The 17,957-nt window shown below is 34.7% G+C and overlaps 1 protein-coding gene across 4 annotated transcripts in view; it reads left to right on the plus strand.

The window, feature by feature from the left end:
- The window catches only part of PARP8 (poly(ADP-ribose) polymerase family member 8), a 175,720-nt gene that overhangs the window by 98,401 nt on the left and 59,362 nt on the right, over positions 1-17,957 (plus strand). For all 4 annotated transcript variants that reach the window (XR_005019442.1, XM_036848604.1, XM_036848602.1 and 1 more), the window contains exons 5-10: positions 1,407-1,496; positions 2,065-2,135; positions 3,630-3,707; positions 5,320-5,414; positions 14,792-14,852; positions 15,289-15,379. Coding sequence is in view for 3 of the 4 variants with exons in the window: in XM_036848604.1 (XP_036704499.1) it covers positions 1,407-1,496; positions 2,065-2,135; positions 3,630-3,707; positions 5,320-5,414; positions 14,792-14,852; positions 15,289-15,379 (486 nt within the window). In the remaining variant the exon portion in view is untranslated. The remainder of the gene's footprint in view (positions 1-1,406; positions 1,497-2,064; positions 2,136-3,629; positions 3,708-5,319; positions 5,415-14,791; positions 14,853-15,288; positions 15,380-17,957) is intronic.

Genomic DNA, 17,957 nt, shown 5'->3' on the forward strand with positions numbered 1-17,957 from the left:
CCTGTTTTCTTAAATAGAAAGTTCTAATTTATTTGCCTCTTGATGCTTTAGTAGAATCCTCCTCATTCCATGATGCTGAGATATTCCATGATAAGGAGTCCACTGTACAGATTTTTCTGGATCTTCCCTTCTAGTTGGTGGTCAGCTATTGCTTCCATTGCTCTTTTTCTTCTCAAGTTTGCGTCAAGGAATCCATTGTTCATAGGGAAAACCTAACTATGCACAGTGAATCAGTAAGGCTCTGAATGAGGGTTTAAGAAGTTTAAAAATGGACTGAACCCTCTGAATGAGGGTTAAGAAATTTTAAAACTCTGTTTTAACAGAGCAGCTGTTGACCCTCACCTGAAGGTATGAGTTTACTGACAGAAGAGACCCCAGATAAGCAGTCAAAGGCTCACCTAATATGATGAGACAGTAATTAAAAAGTTATATTAAGTCTGTTTCTTAATCCGGGGTCTCACTTGATAAACACAAAAATCCTCACACCCTCCTAGATGCTACTTGAAAAGGAAATAAGGCAAAATTTGTAATTAGAACAAATCAAAGTAATGGGGCAAACCTGTTTTGTTTCAGGTCTAATAATCCACCCCCATCTCCTCTCAGATTCCTGAATAACTTAAAGCCTTGTGACTTTGAGAGTGTTTTGTGGCTACGTTGTGAATACATATCACTGTCATTTACTCACTACTCAAGGTCTAAAAACAGTACAGATGTTTCTTTGGAAATAAAGTAATGACTTAGCTGTCTATCAGTTAAAAATCATGTTCTCACTGTACTGACACAATATTATGAAAACTGGGCTCAAGATCTTTTATCATGTGTTCAGTAAGTCATCTGAACGCTCATTTCTCCTAGCAGAAATTGATACAGGCTTCTATTGTGGGTTAGGTATATTTTATACTTTTATTTTTTATATCTATTTTTACATTTTTTATACATCATTGATGAGTGTATTATAGGACCGTTATTTAAAAATTGGTTAAATATTTGTTGAATAGCTGTGTCGCAGATGCCCTGTAATCATCAATGAGCAAAAAAAATAACAGTCGTGTGTCAATATTACCATATACTTGGTACCGATATTGGGAAGGATGCTCTTCACTGAGTTGCGGCAACCAGTTGCGTCCAAATGATCCATCACTGCATGGGATGTTAGAGATGTGTTTGGATAGTCTCTATCCAAAGTCCATATTTCTCTAGGAGATGCAAACATCTTTAAAGAAGCCATTTACAATTAATTCGCACATAAACCTGCAATTTACTTCATTTTTTTTCTGAGATTAATCAGAACAGTAGTGTGTGCCTTATGAGTGTTGGAAGTGATGTGGCTATACCTTAATTTTTTTTAATAAAGGTTGTACTTTTTCAAGTTACTATGCCTTTAGTTGTCTGTATTTCTTTTGCAGATAATACGTATGTGTCAAGTTCAGAAAATGATGAAGATGTATTAGTTACTACAGAGCCAATTCCAGTAATTTTTCATCGAATAGCAACAGGTAATAGGAATACACTATTTTCTTAAATTCCAGGTTAATATTTTCTTGATTGTAGGTAGCTCTGTTTTTTGGTTTCTTTTAACCCATATAATATTTATCCTTGGCATCTATAAATCTGGTTTTCCATACAGGTTTTCTATTTAAAGTCATTAATTTGTTTTTCAACAGTTTTTTAAATGCATAAATTAGTACATTTAAAAAGTCCCATTTAAATGCCTTATGCAGATATTTGCTTTTGTGAAAATATTTTCATTCATAATGATACTGCCAGACAAACTGAATATTTAAAAAACATACTGAAGGCAATGTAGATCCCATGAAATATATAGTGAGAGCTGAAGGAATTTGTACTGTGGCCACTTCAGTTTGAGCACATTTTCATGGGCAATGAAAAATCAGAATAGTTTGTATGTAATATAATTCTCCAACATAATATAATTTCAAATTATCCCTTAATTTCTCTTGCAAAGGAAAGAATCATCTATGGGGGGTTTTTATACTGAAACTTATGAATATTTGGTAAATAGTATACTGAAAACTAAAATGATTCTTTAATTATAACTTTCAGAATTAAGAAAGACAAATGACATTAACTGTTGCTTATCCATAAAATCCAAATTACAGAAGGAAAATGGGGAGGTATGTAAATTACATTTTATGTTTTATTATATTTCTTCAAACAGTATAGATATATTTGAAATTTACTGTGTATCTGTAGTTAATATCATCATTATTTAGGTTAAAATTGCATATAGTGAATGAAGTACACGCTCCTCGCTTAGGGACTTACGTATGGGAAAGATGGTGGCCTAAAATTAGCTACCTTTAAAGTAATAGAAAGAACATCTGGTTTAAAATCTAAATAAAGTGCATACAAAACCTAACTTGTTCTCTGTGTTTTCATCAAATAATGTAGTTGATTGAAGAGCACTTACGTAACATATTTGGAATAACCGTATGTTATTCTAAACTGTATGTTTAGAATAACTGTATGTGGTATACATAGTTTTGATCAGACCCTTAAAATTTCATCCGTAAAAGATGATCTTTCTAGCTAAAGGAACACAGAACTTGGGTATAGTCTTATTATTTTTGGCCAGTGTTAAAACAACAACAACAAACTTATCCCTTTTCCTCACCTTCAAGAAATTTACTTCAATCTCTTAAGTAAATACTGGGACATTAAACAAACAAAATGAATGTGGTGGGACCCGACAATTCTTTGGTTTTAAAACTATGCACTGAATGCAACCCTGCCTTCCTCTCAGTGTTGTACCATTCATCCTGCTCTTCTTAGCCAAACTGAGAATCACTGATTTAGCATTATTGCTGCTAAAACCAAAAACTGTTTGTATTTTATAAAACCCAAATTCCCTTTCCTCGGTTTTTTGTTTGCCTTAGTAATTTGAAATTTGATCTAGAAATTTAGGGATAATTACAAAACATTGAATTAATAGATTCCTGTATCTAAAAGCAGCTACCTTTCTCTTAATTATTTTGACAAGGTCAGGGATAGGAATAGTTACTTTAGATGAATTTTTGTTGTTTGTACTTTAGACATATAACAGATATGGTTCAGTTAATTAGAAGCTCAAACTTCAAGTTCAAGCATATTTAATTAAATATTCTTTTGAAATCTGAAATCTAAAATAATTTCTCCAAAGTTCTCTTCATTATGTGATTTGTATTTATTTTCATAATTTGAGTTTTATATTATTAGATTCAAAGTGCCTTTTCTTTCATACCATTATGTGGAGTTGGCAGTGGAAGTGAGAACAGTCTGGGATAAATAACGCTGAGGAATTTTTTAATAAAAAATTGAACCAGTGTGAGCTGCTCAGATGTTTTATCAGAACAAACCCAAAATTGTAATTGATGAACATAGCTTTTTATATACATCAAATATTAAATTGTACAACTCAAGACCAGTGAAATGTACATAGAGCTTAATGCACCCACAAAATTGTCTCTTACTACCTTTTTGTTTTTGGTTTGTACTGCACCAAGAATTCTTTTATTTAAAATCCATGTGATACGCATAAGACCTACCTATTATGGCCATTTGTTACTTTCGTTTCAGAAGGAGGAAAACTAGTTTGACCATTAAAATTGTCTTCTTACTATTATTTTAAGGAGTCAAGACAAAATAGTACGGTGGAAGAAGATTCTGAAGGAGATAATGATTCTGAAGAATTTTATTATGGAGGACAGGTAAGCACACCAGCTCCTCCAAATAGCCACTCTCAAAGGTAGCAATAGCCATATGTGTTCTACTGGAAATCTGTGCTTGTCATCTAAAAGACCTGTGTGTTGTTCAGGGTTCTGTAACTAACAAGGAAATTCCTATAATTTGTCTGTCGCTCATTTTCTATATATTTTCAGAAATTAAGGTTACTTTTGCAATTATTTGACTGTAATCATTTATTTACATTGAAGTTGTCTTAACTTCATTACAGATGTTTTGCAGACAGCATCTTATTATGCTTTTAACTTTTACATTTATTAAACATATTGTGCTCAGTCAATATTTTGAAACGGTGACACTAATAAAAGCATGAATTGTTAGTTTTATTTTATTTTTTTTAAACTTATTTATTTATTTATTTTTGGCTGTGTTGGGTCTCCGTTTCTGCGCGAGGGCTTTCTCTAGTTGCGGCGAGCTGGGGCCACTCTTCATCACGGTGCGCGGGCCTCTCACTATCGCGGCCTCTCACTATCGCGGCCTCTCTTGTTGCGGAGCACAGGCTCCAGACGCGCAGGCTCAGTAGTTGTGGCTCACGGGCCCAGTTGCTCCGCGGCATTTGGGATCTTCCCAGACCAGGGCTCGAACCCGTGTCCCCTGCAGTAGCAGACAGATTCTCAACCACTGCACCACCAGGGAAGCCCAAATTGTTAGTTTTAAATAGAAGGTGATTAACCTTTATAAAAACTGATGGGCCCTAATTATCGAGCATCCTCATTATTTGTATTCATTGTCTTCCTTTTCCTTCTATACTAAAGTGTTTGTTGAAAAATTGTTATGAAGAAACATCGTAATTTATATATATGAAAATGGCATAGCCACATATGCATATATATGAAAGAATTCATTATATTTTTCCAGAATAATGTTAAAATTTTAAACTGAGCATTTGATTTTAGGATATGGCTATATAAGGTGTCTTGTTCTGTTTCTGTAAACTTCTTGATCCAATATGCTTTGTAACTTGGATAGTTTAAGGGAAAGGTAATATGTTAAAGAGATGCTTTAAAGCCAGTTATTATTATGTAAAGAATGCAAGTCAATTTATTCATTCAGAATCAGAAATTAGTAATTTGTCAATCAAGTGTACGCAAGGCAGTAGACATATGGATGGACATAAGTAAAACTAGGTTTCCTTTCTCCAGGAATGCCTTACTAGGAATGGGGTACTTTTCCTAATGATTCTTTAACCGATATAACACTCTTAACATTCTGCAAAATAATTCTTCCTGTTTCGATTTTTGTTTACACTGCTAATTCTTACAGGGGGAAGTAAATGGTTTTTTTTCAGTCTAGAAGTTTTGCAGATTATCTGCCACTTCACTCCTTTTAACATTGGCATTGTCTTCGTATCAAAGTTGTCATATATTACTTTTTAAGCATAATAAATTATACTAGGTGTATGTGAACCTAAGAACTTTAGTGAATATATTGCTGAACTGTCTATACTTTTTTCATGAAGGCGACCGAGAGAATGCCCATGGCAGAACTACAGGGTCACCTGTCCAAGCGATTGTTTGTATTTTGATTTTTTGGATTCTCTTTACCCTAAGTCATTTCTAAGTTATCCCTTTTCATCAGGTGAACTATGACGGGGAGCTGCACAAGCACCCCCAACTCGAAGCTGATTTGTCGGCAGTGAGAGAGATATATGGGCCACACGCAGTTTCTCTCAGGTAAATAAATACCTCTGGTGAATACAACTTAAAATTATTTGGAAAGTCATTGGAATTTTCTGTTGGAGTTAAGTGGAAATTTTCTTGGGCTTAATTATATTTGAAAGTACATGAGAGAGTCTATTATGTTTCTGCTTATACAAAATGGCATATTTATGGCTATGATTTTTTTGTGTGTACACATGGTTTAATAAGATCACATTGATTTCATTAAAAAAACTAGTTATTTTTGGAGAGTTAGTCTGATAAAATATCAGTCTTGAGTGGCATCATAATCAATTCCTGTAATAGATTTGGCCAGCTGAGCCCATGTTGTTATCATAAATTGAGGACGTATTTGTGTGAACAATAAAAATAAATAATGCATAACCGCTGGTATCCAAGTCACATTGTGATATGTAATCTGGCCCCTAAAAAAAGAAAGGAAAAAAAGACATAAGTTTGTGCAATGTGTGTTTGAATGATAATTATTCTTTTTGTTGCAGTTACTTAATATATTATTTGGTGATAAATTTCCAGGCCATTTTCTATTACTTTAATCATTCAGAAGACCCCCACCATCCCTATTTAGACTTTCTTTTCTCTCCCTAATTTAAGAAAAACCCTTTTCTGCCATCATACTTGTTTCCTTCCATGAGTCAGATCTGATTTTTCAGATTTTTGTTATCTTCCTAAAGTCTCCAAGTCTTCCTATCTTCTCCAAGTCTCCAGACTCCTCTCACAGCCCGACCTCAGTTCCAGCCTCATCCACCCAAACCAGGATTGTTTCTGTTCTCGAAACATGCTATATTTCCCCTTGACTTTGTCCATTTGCCCAAGCAGTGCTTCCCTCTCAAACCCCGTTGCTCTCTTTATTCAAGCCCCAGCCTAAAGGTCAGCTTTTCTTTGAGCCTTCCTTGAATCTCTGATGCAGATTGGTTATTCTGCCGTCTGCACTCCCATCACATTTGGCTCTTAATCTCACTTATTAGTCTCTTCACGTCTTGTCATTATGGGTTTACTTCTCCCCCTCTAGACTCTGAATTCTGTGAGTGCTGGGGCAGCACAGTTTTTTGTTATTTGCCTTTATTTTGTGTTGGTTTGGTTTTCAATCCTGCTTGTACTCCAGTACTTAGCCTAGCGCAGGGCATATATGAAATATAAGCTGGGGGCTTCTTGACTGTTTTCAGTGGAACGTCTGTGAAAAATGTTCATATTATCTGGTTATATTCTTTTCAGTGAACATACGCAGATTTTGAGAGAGCAGATGAATACTTAAGGGAGTATAACACAGCTGTAATTTATAATTGCTAACTGTTTCATTTTACCTGCAGAAACTCACAACCACCTGTGGCCTAAATAAGCTGGGATTGTACACCCGGACCCTCTCCCTCCTGCTCATGGAGGGATATTAGGCTACAACTGAGTGAGAATGATTGGAATTATACTTGGAAAAACAAATCTTTGCAATTTCCAAAGTTTTAGCAAATTAGCTGTGATCATTTCACAATTGATCTACGCTCTGGCTCCAGGATAAGGAATATGGAGATTCAATAAGTATTATAGAATGAATAAATGAAGAAGGCAACAGGGACTATCAATAAATTGTCCAGGGATTCCCTGGTGGTCCAGTGGTTAAGACTCTGTGCTCTCACTGCCGAGAACCTGGGTTCGATCCCTGGTAGGGGAAGTAAGATCCCCCAAGCTGTGTGGCTCGGCCTAAATAAATAAATAAATTGTCCAAAACAATGACTAATCTTTTAACTTTAGTCAAACTTTGGTTGAAAACTTAAAACTCTAATCGCAGTAGTTTAACCCTCTCCCCCACGAAAGGAAAACGTCTGTGTATGATTAATTCAACACAACATAGAATTTAGCTGCTTTTCATTTGAAATATGTATTTTTGTTTAGAGAATCACTTCCACACATTGATTGCGTTTATAAAGTTTTTTTACATATATTTCCATGCTATCTAGGCCTCAATCATATCATATATATATTTGTATATACATATGAATATTTTTGTTTCTCCAGCAAGCATTTGATAATTTCTTATGATATCACTATCATAAGATAAATACTTATAATTTCTATTAGTATCTTCCATTATTAGTAAAATATTGATAATTTATGGACTGTTGAAATTAGATAAATATCTGGAATTTCATTCAAGTGAAGTATCTAAAGTCATAAATGGTTTCGATTATTTTCCCCTTGCCTCTTTCACTTACGAGTTTTGATCCCATTTAACTCTAAATGAACGTAAGCCATGTTCTTGCCTGCTCTAGATTTTCTCTAACTACAGAGGATGTTTCCAGAATAAATAACCTCCCAGAGGCCTCATGATATAAAGGGAAACCACAGCAGGACTAGTCTGATTTACTTAAAATAAATAAGAATGAATTTACTGTCTGGTCTCAAATACTGTGGCTTGGACACATGGGAGAAAGGAGTAGTTAGGCCTAAGATCTTGGAGTCACCTTCTTTGCAAAGTTTTAAGTCTGTTGAAAACAGACTGTTCTAATTAGCTGTTCTTTTACTTAATTGAGGTTTATAAGAACTTAATGGAGTTTGAAGAGCAAAAGTACCTCAATATGCATAATATGCTATTTGCTGTCATTTTTTTTAATGTGACATCTAATGAGAAAGGCAGCTAACCACATCTAAGTTCTCTTTAAGAGATGAAAATAACAGAGATTGCCTCAATTGAGGCAAAACTCTCTTTTAGTAGGTTGAGGGAGGCTATAGAAAAAGTGACTGATGATGAATTTATTACTTAAGTAGGGAATTTTAGCTCTACCTGGCCAAATCATTCAAAAGCAGCAGTCTGGCTGGGTTGAACCGTGCTTGGAAACATTGATGACCATTCTGATTGACAGGCTCTTGCTCAGGAAGTGAGTTAGGTCTCTGGGGAAGCATGGTTAGCCCCCCCGATCAGTCTGCATGTGTCTCCTCTTGAATCATGCAACAAAATGAGGTTATTTTATGTTTTTATTATAAATTTACTCGTATAGTCATGTATTCATTTAAAAAATGATCAGTGCTATTGAAAACAATTTGAGATTAATATTTTTAGAAAGCAGGGAATTACAAATCACAAAATTCTTATTTGATTGGGAATGAAATGATTCTGATAATTTGCTGATGGTGTTTCAAACTTTTACCCCAAATAAAATATCCTTTGCTTTATGATCATCCATCATCCATTTAAAGAAGTGAAGGCATCTGAGTAATATTCTAATCTTTTTATTGTGGCTAATCTTAAAGTAGGTCGGAAGATTGCAAGATTGTGACTATTCTGCATTTTGATCACTTTTTGTGGTTGGATGATTGTAATTTTGGAGTTGATGTTTTGGAGGACAGGGCATGCAGAGGATTTTTTTAAGGTTTGAGGAAGCTATACCACTATATTCAGGCCCACCATCCAAATATATATCTCATGGAAAAGAGAGAGAGAGAGAGAGGTTGAGAGAGAGAGAGAAAGAAAAGGAAAGAAAAAGCCACATAAATCAGGGTGGACCACTTTAATTTCTCTGGATTTCCATTAGTAGTGGGCCAGTAGGACTACTTAACAAATCTCTGGTTCTCCTCTTCTGGCAGATGGCAGGATTGTATTACCCTACCTCTTTTTTTTTTTTTAATTAATTAATTTATTAATTTTTTCACTGCGTTGGGTCTTCATTGATGTGCGTGGGCTTTTGCGGTGAGCGGGGGCTACTCTGCATTGCGGTGTGCAGGCTTCTCCTTGCAGTGGCTTCTTTTGTTGCGGAGCACGGGCGCTAGGTGCGTGGGCTTTGGTAGTTGTGGCGCACAGGCTCAGTAGTTGTGGCTCACGGGCTCTAGAGCGCAAGCTCAGCAGCTGTGGCTTCGCACGGGCTTAGTTGCTCTGCAGCATGTGGGATCTTCCTGGAGCAGGGCTCAAACCCGTGTCCCCTGCATTGGCAGGCGGATTCTTAACCGCTGCACCACCAGGGAAGTCCCGTCCTTACCTCTTATAATATCAGCAGTGGACACACAACTAGTGTTGGCCAGTGAAATGTGAACCAAAGTGCTAGTGTGTGAGTTCCCACATCTTCAGTACTCCACCACTCTGGGCCCCTTGGCGACTACAATGAATAGCATTCTTTCTAGTCCTCTGATTTCATAGTAAGCAGGAAGTGTGAGTGAGATATAAATCCTTTTTTTGTGTGTTAAACCAGTGAGATTTTGAGGATGTTTGTTACTACAGCATAACTTAACCTACACTGAAGTATGTCATTCGTCAAAAGATCTTGCGTTGGATGTTTGTAATGTCCTTTGCAGCATACTGATTCTCCCGCTTCTGCCTCTGGAGCCTACGGAAAAGCAGTCTGAATTGAAAACCAGGGGAAAGTGATGGTAGGAGGCACACAGAAGAAAGAAACAAAGAGAAGACTATTTTTCAAAAACACTGGCATAAAATCTAGATGCAAGCTTCAGAATGTGAGATCCCAGACAGTCACCTCTACTTCCAATGCCTGTGCTTTCCTCAAGCAAAACCAAGGACTTTTAAACGGAGGGCAGAGTTGTAGCAAGTGTTTACACTGTACCTCTTATACACTGTTATTTTATATGGGTTTCCTTTCTTATCTGGATCTAATTTTTAAATTCTTCTTAGCCCTGTTGTCCTTTAGCGAAATTTATAGCTACCATGAATACAGTCTTGCAAATGCTTTAATCTGCCAAGACTTCTTCCCAACTACTGAGTTTGCATATTTCTTGGCCCATTCACAAACATCTCTCCCACACTGAGCATGAAACACACACTGAGTAGGCATGCAGAGATAGACACACAAGCTGTTGAGTTTCAGATGTCATAGGAAGGTGTATGTTTCTTCACAAAATATATTTCTTCTCAAAATATAACTGACTAATTGTTGAAAGCAGAAATAACTAAATAGCAATAGAGGTTTATTTCCCAAGAACTTGTGATAGAGTTTCATGTATGTGTGTGTACGCATATAATTTCCTTGACAGTTGATAAGGGAAGGCTATCTATCTGAAATATATTTTTGTAACCAGCACAGTCCTGCTAATTTTGATCAGATAGTATTATAAAACATCACAACAGTATAATAAATAAGCTGTGGTTTTATAGAGAAAGGAGGACCAACATAGATGGTCTAACATTTAATATATTGTAAGTATGTATGTGGTATCATTAATGAGGATGTTGTCTTGATTAGTTCCACTAAAAAACAGGAGAATGAATTGCTAAGAATTCTAACACATAGTGCCCTCAAAAATGCATGTTCATAGAAAAATATATTTCACACATATGTTCTTAAATGAACTAGGTCACATGTAAGTAGTCCAAATCAGATGGCTAGATTTCAAGATATGTCAATTCAAAGACTAATAACTCAGATGCTAGAAAGAAATTTGTGGAGCAGTTCTTCTCAAACCCTCAGTCCCAGAGTGAAACAACTGCATCAGATCATTTCTGTGTAGTCTCCCTTCTCTTAAAAAAGTATTCAAGTTCAATTTGATGTGATCTTTTCATAGTGAATAAATATAGGCAGTGCACGGAATTGTTTTGAATTATTATAAACCCGATACAGCATTCAGTACACAATCAGATATCAAGATTCACAGTTCAAGTTGCATTCGTATTTCAAGCATTCGCCTTGATTCTGCATTTGCTAATCATGAGATCCAGAGCTACTGAAAGATACTCAGATACAGAAGCAATCCTGATGACTGGGCCGCTGCATCTGGACGGACTGTAATCACGCTTTGTAATCTCGCAGTAGGAAACGTGAAATTACTGGCATTGTATAAAAAGGGCATCACAAGGGAAACTGGTTTGCATATACACAGTGTTGTTGTGAGTTCTTTGAAGTGTGGCATAAAAACAAAAGTGTAACTATTTACAGATCTACACCTGCAGAATCCAGTTAATTGCAAACCTTTAATGCCTCTGCCTCCTTAAAATTCTGTATATATGCTCTGCTATGGTGAAGAAGAACACTTGTAACCCTTTAGTTACTTTTTTTTTCAAAGAAATTGATAGTATTGGGAACTGGGAAAATACTAACTTTTAACCAAAAAAAATGTTGAAAAAAATCATATAAAGAATACTTCAGAATTCACATATTAAAGGTTTTATAAGGAACGTATATCACATTCTGATCATAACGTTATGATAAATTCTGTTGAAATGATCTGGAAATCTATTTTTGAAGAAAACAGCTGTGGGTAAGGTTTGTGCTGACTTTTGTTATCTCTGATTCCTTTTTCTCTGCCTCTAAACATACCAAAGTCTTGCCATCATAAATAAATCCAAAATTATTCTCCCCTCTGAAATTGGCAAAGATGGGAGAAAAAAATGCCTGGTGATGATGAGGATGTGGAAAATGGTCACTGGGGGATCCTTGCTGGTGCGATTATAAGTTGTTTTAACCTTTTAAAATAGTAACTAAACAGTATATATTAAGACTCCCAAATATAGTTATACTATTTATTTTACTCAGTAATTCTAGAAATTATTCTCTGGGAAGACAGCTGCACATTGATTTTTATCCAGAGAGCTATTTATCAATATTTATAGTGTAAAAAAATTGAAAGCAACCTAATGTTGTATTACATAATTTTATTCATATAAATACAGACATTTAAATTTATGGTTTTGAAGAGTATTCCACAATATAAGAAAATACTCATTATAGAAAAAGTGAAAGAGCAGAACAAAAATCTTTGCATACCTTATTATCCTTAATAATAATCATGTGTATTACATGATATATTAATATATGAAAGAGACTGGAGTGAGGTATAAGCAAGAAGAATTGTTTCTGAGTGACTGTGTTACAAGTTATCTATTGTCCATTTTTCTTTTTCTCACATTTTATATAATGAGTCTATATTACCATTGTAATCAGAAAAAGTAGATTTTTTTAGGAAATACATAACATTTTTTAATAAAATAAATTTTATCCACAACCTATAGTTAATATAAAAGTACTCTTTCTACTTTTTTGGTTTTCCTATTTCTATTTTATCTAAATAAAGTGTTTTAGTTTCCATAGTGTTTGGTGATATATATGCTTGCTCAGTGAACAGTATATTTGGAACATTTCCCTCAGGATACTAAATGTTTTTATATCAATATTTATAATAATGGGTAATTTAAAAAAATTATATCAATGGGCCATCGTTTAAGTATTTCCTTATTATTCAATATTCTTTTTTTTTCTAATTTTTACTCTTACATACATCCTTCTAGGTAAAAGTTTGCACGTATTTGTTATAATTTTCTTGGGAATGGTTGTTGTCAAGGCCTCTTTGCCTCACCAAAATGTCTTTTGCACATCATTAGTGATCTATCCTCATCATTGTATTTAATGGCTCTCTTTTAACATGCCTGGCTGTAGGTATTTGACTTCTTATATTATGAATAATTTGCTGGTGTTCAGGGTCAGCAAATTATGACCACTGGGCCGTGGGGCCTGTTTTGAACAGCTCATGGTGTTTGCTTTTTTAAAGGGTTGTTAAAAAACCCAAAGAAAGAGAAATATGCAACAGAGACTCTATGTGGCCTGAAAAACCTAAAATATTTACTCTTTTGACCTTTATAGGAAAAGTTTTCTGAACCCTGAAGTAGAGGCATAAAAGAAATGGTTCTTGTGCTTGGTCCTTCTTCTTGTCTTAGTTTCTGTATAATTTCGTAACTAAGTTGGCATACTTTTGTATCTAAATTTGCATATATGTCTAAATTTGTAAAGGGTTATACAGGTTTTTATTCTTTATGAATAGCACAGATGTTTTGATGCAGGCAATTAAAGAATTCCTATGTGAATAATTTTATCCCTTCTTTATGTAACCTTTAAAAATATGACCATGAAAAAACAAAAAGTAATTTCATAAATAGTGAAAATGTGCTCAGTGTTTTGATATATTTTTAAGGAGAGGATGGAGAAAGCATAGAGGCTGAGTTATTATTTTCTAACGTGCTGCATTTTTTTGGTCATTGATATCAAAAAGCAAAAGGACCCTCTAGATTCCTTTATTCGTCAAATTACATAAAGCCATTTAATCATTAAAAATGCCTTCTCTAAACCCTATAAAAGTGCCATAGTTTTGTACTCTGTTAGCATTATTTTCATATATCATACACAGAAATTTTCATTGAGTACTTACTATGTGCCAGATACTGTACTGTACAATTTTGAAGTTGAATATGAGTTCAATGCCTGGCTTCCCACTGACTTCTTATCTGCCCTTTGACAACTTGTTTCGCTTTCCTAAACCTCAGTTTCCTCATTTGCTAATGAGGATAATTATAGTATCCCTGTCAGAAGGCTATGATGAGGACCTAATGAGATCATCCATTAATGTTTGACCTGGTTTCCAACACAAAGTGATAGTTTATTGAATATTGAATCGGCTAAGCACTTGCATAAGTAAATAGGATACGTGTATTCACATCCCAGCTCTGCTACGAAGTGATGACAGGTGAGTTACTTTATTACTCTGAGCCTCAGTTAATGGACATATAAATTGTATTTATATAAATATAAATGGTAGTAGTACCTATAGTGCACTATGATTGCATGTATGCAAAATCCTTAGAACGATTTCTGGCATGAAAGTGCTCAATAAATATTGGCCATTAACTTTTGTAATTTCTGTTATCTCTATAGTTTTCTCCTTCACTATGATTTGTATTTGTAACTTAAGAAATTTATTAAAATATCAAAAATAGGGATGTGTGTATGGAGAATACAAAAATTGCTGTTTTTATGATCTTTGTTAACTGTATGCTAGTTTGTGGCACTGTGTTGGCTGGAGAAAAGTTGGTCTCCATAATGTCTTTATGTGGAATATACTGTTGTTACTTGTTTTAATTTTGATACATCAGAGCTTTAGAGCTGCCTGTCAAAACATAGTGACATTTAAGTGGCAGAGCACCTGGACCAGTTTCAGAACCACCATCTAACGTGACAGGAAAATTTATGGGCACATTATTGTGGCAGTCACTTACCCCTCCACCCCTTCCTCGTGTCAGAAACTCCTTTCTTGCCCTTAGAGGCAGCTCTTCATCTTCAGAGAGTACAGTGAAAAGTGAGTGGTCACATAAGAAGATTGTTTAATTTGTCACAGAGAACTGGGAATGTTTGAAACTATGAACCAAATAACTCTTGAATTTATGTATGCATTTGCCTGAACATGAAGATGGAAAGATATCTATATGGTATAAAGAGGTCACATAAGACCACAATCCAACTAAATTGAGTTAGTTAATTCACGTCCACAGTCATTTCTGAGCTATCTGTGGAAATCAGAGATGAAAATTCATGATTAAATTTTAATTTAAAATAAGCTAGGACACACTATCTTTTAAGGAAAATGAAAAAAATAATGTTAATCTTTGCTTTCAGGGAATATGGAGCCATTGATGATGTAGATATTGATCTGCATATTGATGTTAGCTTTCTTGATGTAAGTATCAGTTGAAGCAATATGATTGGTACATTTAAAAAACACACTTTTATTCTTGGAAGAAATTTACTTTTAGTTTCTCTTGTACATAATACTATAAGTAACATAATGACTTTGTTAAAGTGATTTATGAAGAAATTCTATGAGTTGTCAAAAAAGCAGAGATTTTATATACATGTATATTTTTTCCATCAGTTCTTGTAATATATTCTGAAACTTATGGGCTTGTAGTATATCATTATTTCTTAAGTTTTCACTTTAATTTTCAGATTTAGAAGGCAAAAGTTAAGAGTACTTTGGCTTTCTTTTCACAAGCGAATATGTTTTGAAATAACTTATAGGCCTTAATGATTTAAAATAAGTTTAAAAAATTTTATCTGGAAAAAAAATCAAGACTCTAAAAGATGACTAATTCATCTTTCAAATATTTGCACAGGAGGAGATTGCTGTGGCATGGGAAGTGATTCGAACAGAACCTATAATTGTCCGACTACACTGTTCACTTACACAGTATTTAAATGGCCCAGGTTAGTTTTATTTCTCTATTATTTTGAATGTTCATTAGTTGTGCATTGTGCATTAAGTAAAATGACTGTTCATTTGGTAATTCTGAGCATAAATGCAGCCATCTTCATAATGATACTTAAATATACTTGCATCCTAACAGAGGTGCTTTATGACCAATATAACTATTGGAAGCAGAAACATATAACATTTAGTTTTAGAGTTTTCAGAAGTTGACAAGTTGCTGTGAAACAAACATAATAAAACCTAAAAGAGAATTTTGCATATAATAGATTCTCAGTAAGTATACTTAGGGTTGCCCTTAAGTTTAATTATTTGTGTCTCTGAACCTGAGATTTAATTTTAATGTTTACTTATCTCACCTTTGATTACTGATGAATTTAGCCTAAGTGTAACATATTTCTGTTTTTGAAAATGGAGATCATAATAATATTTTTGATTTCCAATACCTGAAGGGATGATTTTGCTTTATCTCAAGGAATAGTTTTTTATAACACAGGACCCTATTATAAATCTTGCTAAGACTTATTGGGTTTAAATGTTTTCTCTGCCTACTAACACTCTCTCTCTCTCTCTCTCTCTCTCTCTCACACACACACACACACACACACACACACACACACAACTGCATCTACTCATATTATTGCAGTTATCTACTGCTGCAGAACAAACCACTTCAAAACGAAGTGGCTTAAAACAACTTCTCTCTCACCATTCTTTGGGGCTCAACTGGGCAGCTCCTGCTTGGGGTCTCCCGTGCCTTTGCAGTCAGATGGTGGGTGGGGTTTATGTCATTAATGGCTCCACTAGGTTGGATGCTCAAGATGGTTGGACTTCAGATGGCTAGCAATTGATACAGGTGTCATTTCGGGACCACGCAGGGCTCAGCTGGGGCTATTAACTAGAATGTCTCCTTACACACGGCTTCTTCGTGTGCTTTGGGCTTCTTGTAGTATGGTGGCAGGGATCTGAAAGCAAGTGTTCCAGGAGACAGGGTGTGCTAAAAGGCTCAACGGCTCTTTCATTGTATTCTGTTGATCAAAATTGTCAATGAACCCACCCAGAATCAAGGGATCAGGACATAGACGGCACCTCTCGAAATTGTGGCCATTTTTAATCTGCTGTGCGCACATTACCGTGGTCTCTGCACATTTTTCTTTAGGCATATCAGGGAACTTATATCTACTGTTAGTTTTCACATAAGAAGAATATTTGCCCTTTCAAGTTTATGAAATATATAGGAAAGTCTCTCATTTTGAAAATGTCTCTGTTGTCACCATTTTTAAATTTTTGGATAATGTATTCTACTTAAATAATCAACATACAGTAACACATAGTAACTGATGTGATTTGATGCTAGGCAAAGACAAATAGATGTTACATATCTTTATTTTGATTACTTCAAATATACAGAAATGTAATAAAGAAGAAAAATAATTCCTCATAATCCCTCTATCCTGAGAAACCTGTAAACCGCTTGGTGTTGTTTCTGTTTTCTGTGCACATGTGGTTTATTTTTATAAAGTTGACATCAAATTGTATAGATATCTGTGTGCTTTAATGTTATGTCATGAGCCTGTCCTCCAGTCGTTAAATATTCTAAAATGGAATGATTTGTAATATCTGCACAATATTCCAGCCTATAGGTGTATGTGTTTTTGCTGTTTCCCCACGTATTCTGCTGTATCGCTAATATTTTTCTTTCTTTAGTGATTTGAAATGTACTTATTCTATTTTATTCTGATGGTGGTTAAAAGCAAAAGAAGCCCTCATGTCTGGACTTTTTTTTAATTAATGGGGTTAGGAAGAAAATTGGGTCATTTAATCTCTACTCACCCCAATTCCATCTGTGCGAGATGACTATGTGGCATGCTTTTATGTAATCTTACCACTGTTACTCATGTGTTTATGTAATCTTGAATTTTAGGCAGAGATTTTCCATTCACAGTATCTCTTTAAAGATTTGTCACATTTGCATGGCTTTATAAATATTTCAACAATTATATTTTAGTTCACGTTTAGATCATTTTATTGCTCAATACTATTTATTTAGTATCACAATTCATCTGTAATTTCTTATTTTTCCATCTTTGTTAGTTGATTTACATGTTTAATAGTTTGCTAGCCAAAGAAATGTGAGGGTTATGCTTCATTGTTCATACCTAAGAGTGAACTCTTTGTTTTGTGAACGAGACAAACTTGACCAACTATAAATTTATGGGCTCATAACAGTTCCCCCCAAAAAGGCAAAAGTGCTTTAAAATCTTCTGCTAGTCTGTGTCTGAAGTGTTTAACTTTGTTCATTTGTAAGAAATCTATCTTGGTTTTGTTTATGTTTTGTTATGTGTACTTCTCGAGGTATTTTTTTCCCTTTCTCCTTGATATTACTCTTTATATATTTGTTTTTGATTGGTATGCTTACCTTCTTTATCTGCTTGCCCCAATATATGTAGATTGGATCTAATTCCCATATCCTCCATGCTGTTTATCATTTCTCTTAGTCTTTCATCCGTCACCTCTGATTTTCCAAGTTTTTTTCATTTGTCTTCTACTCCATTGAGTGAATTTTTTTCATAATTT

The sequence above is a fragment of the Balaenoptera musculus genome, chromosome 3 (genome assembly GCF_009873245.2).
Source record: "Balaenoptera musculus isolate JJ_BM4_2016_0621 chromosome 3, mBalMus1.pri.v3, whole genome shotgun sequence".
NCBI classification, from domain to species: domain Eukaryota; kingdom Metazoa; phylum Chordata; class Mammalia; order Artiodactyla; family Balaenopteridae; genus Balaenoptera; species Balaenoptera musculus.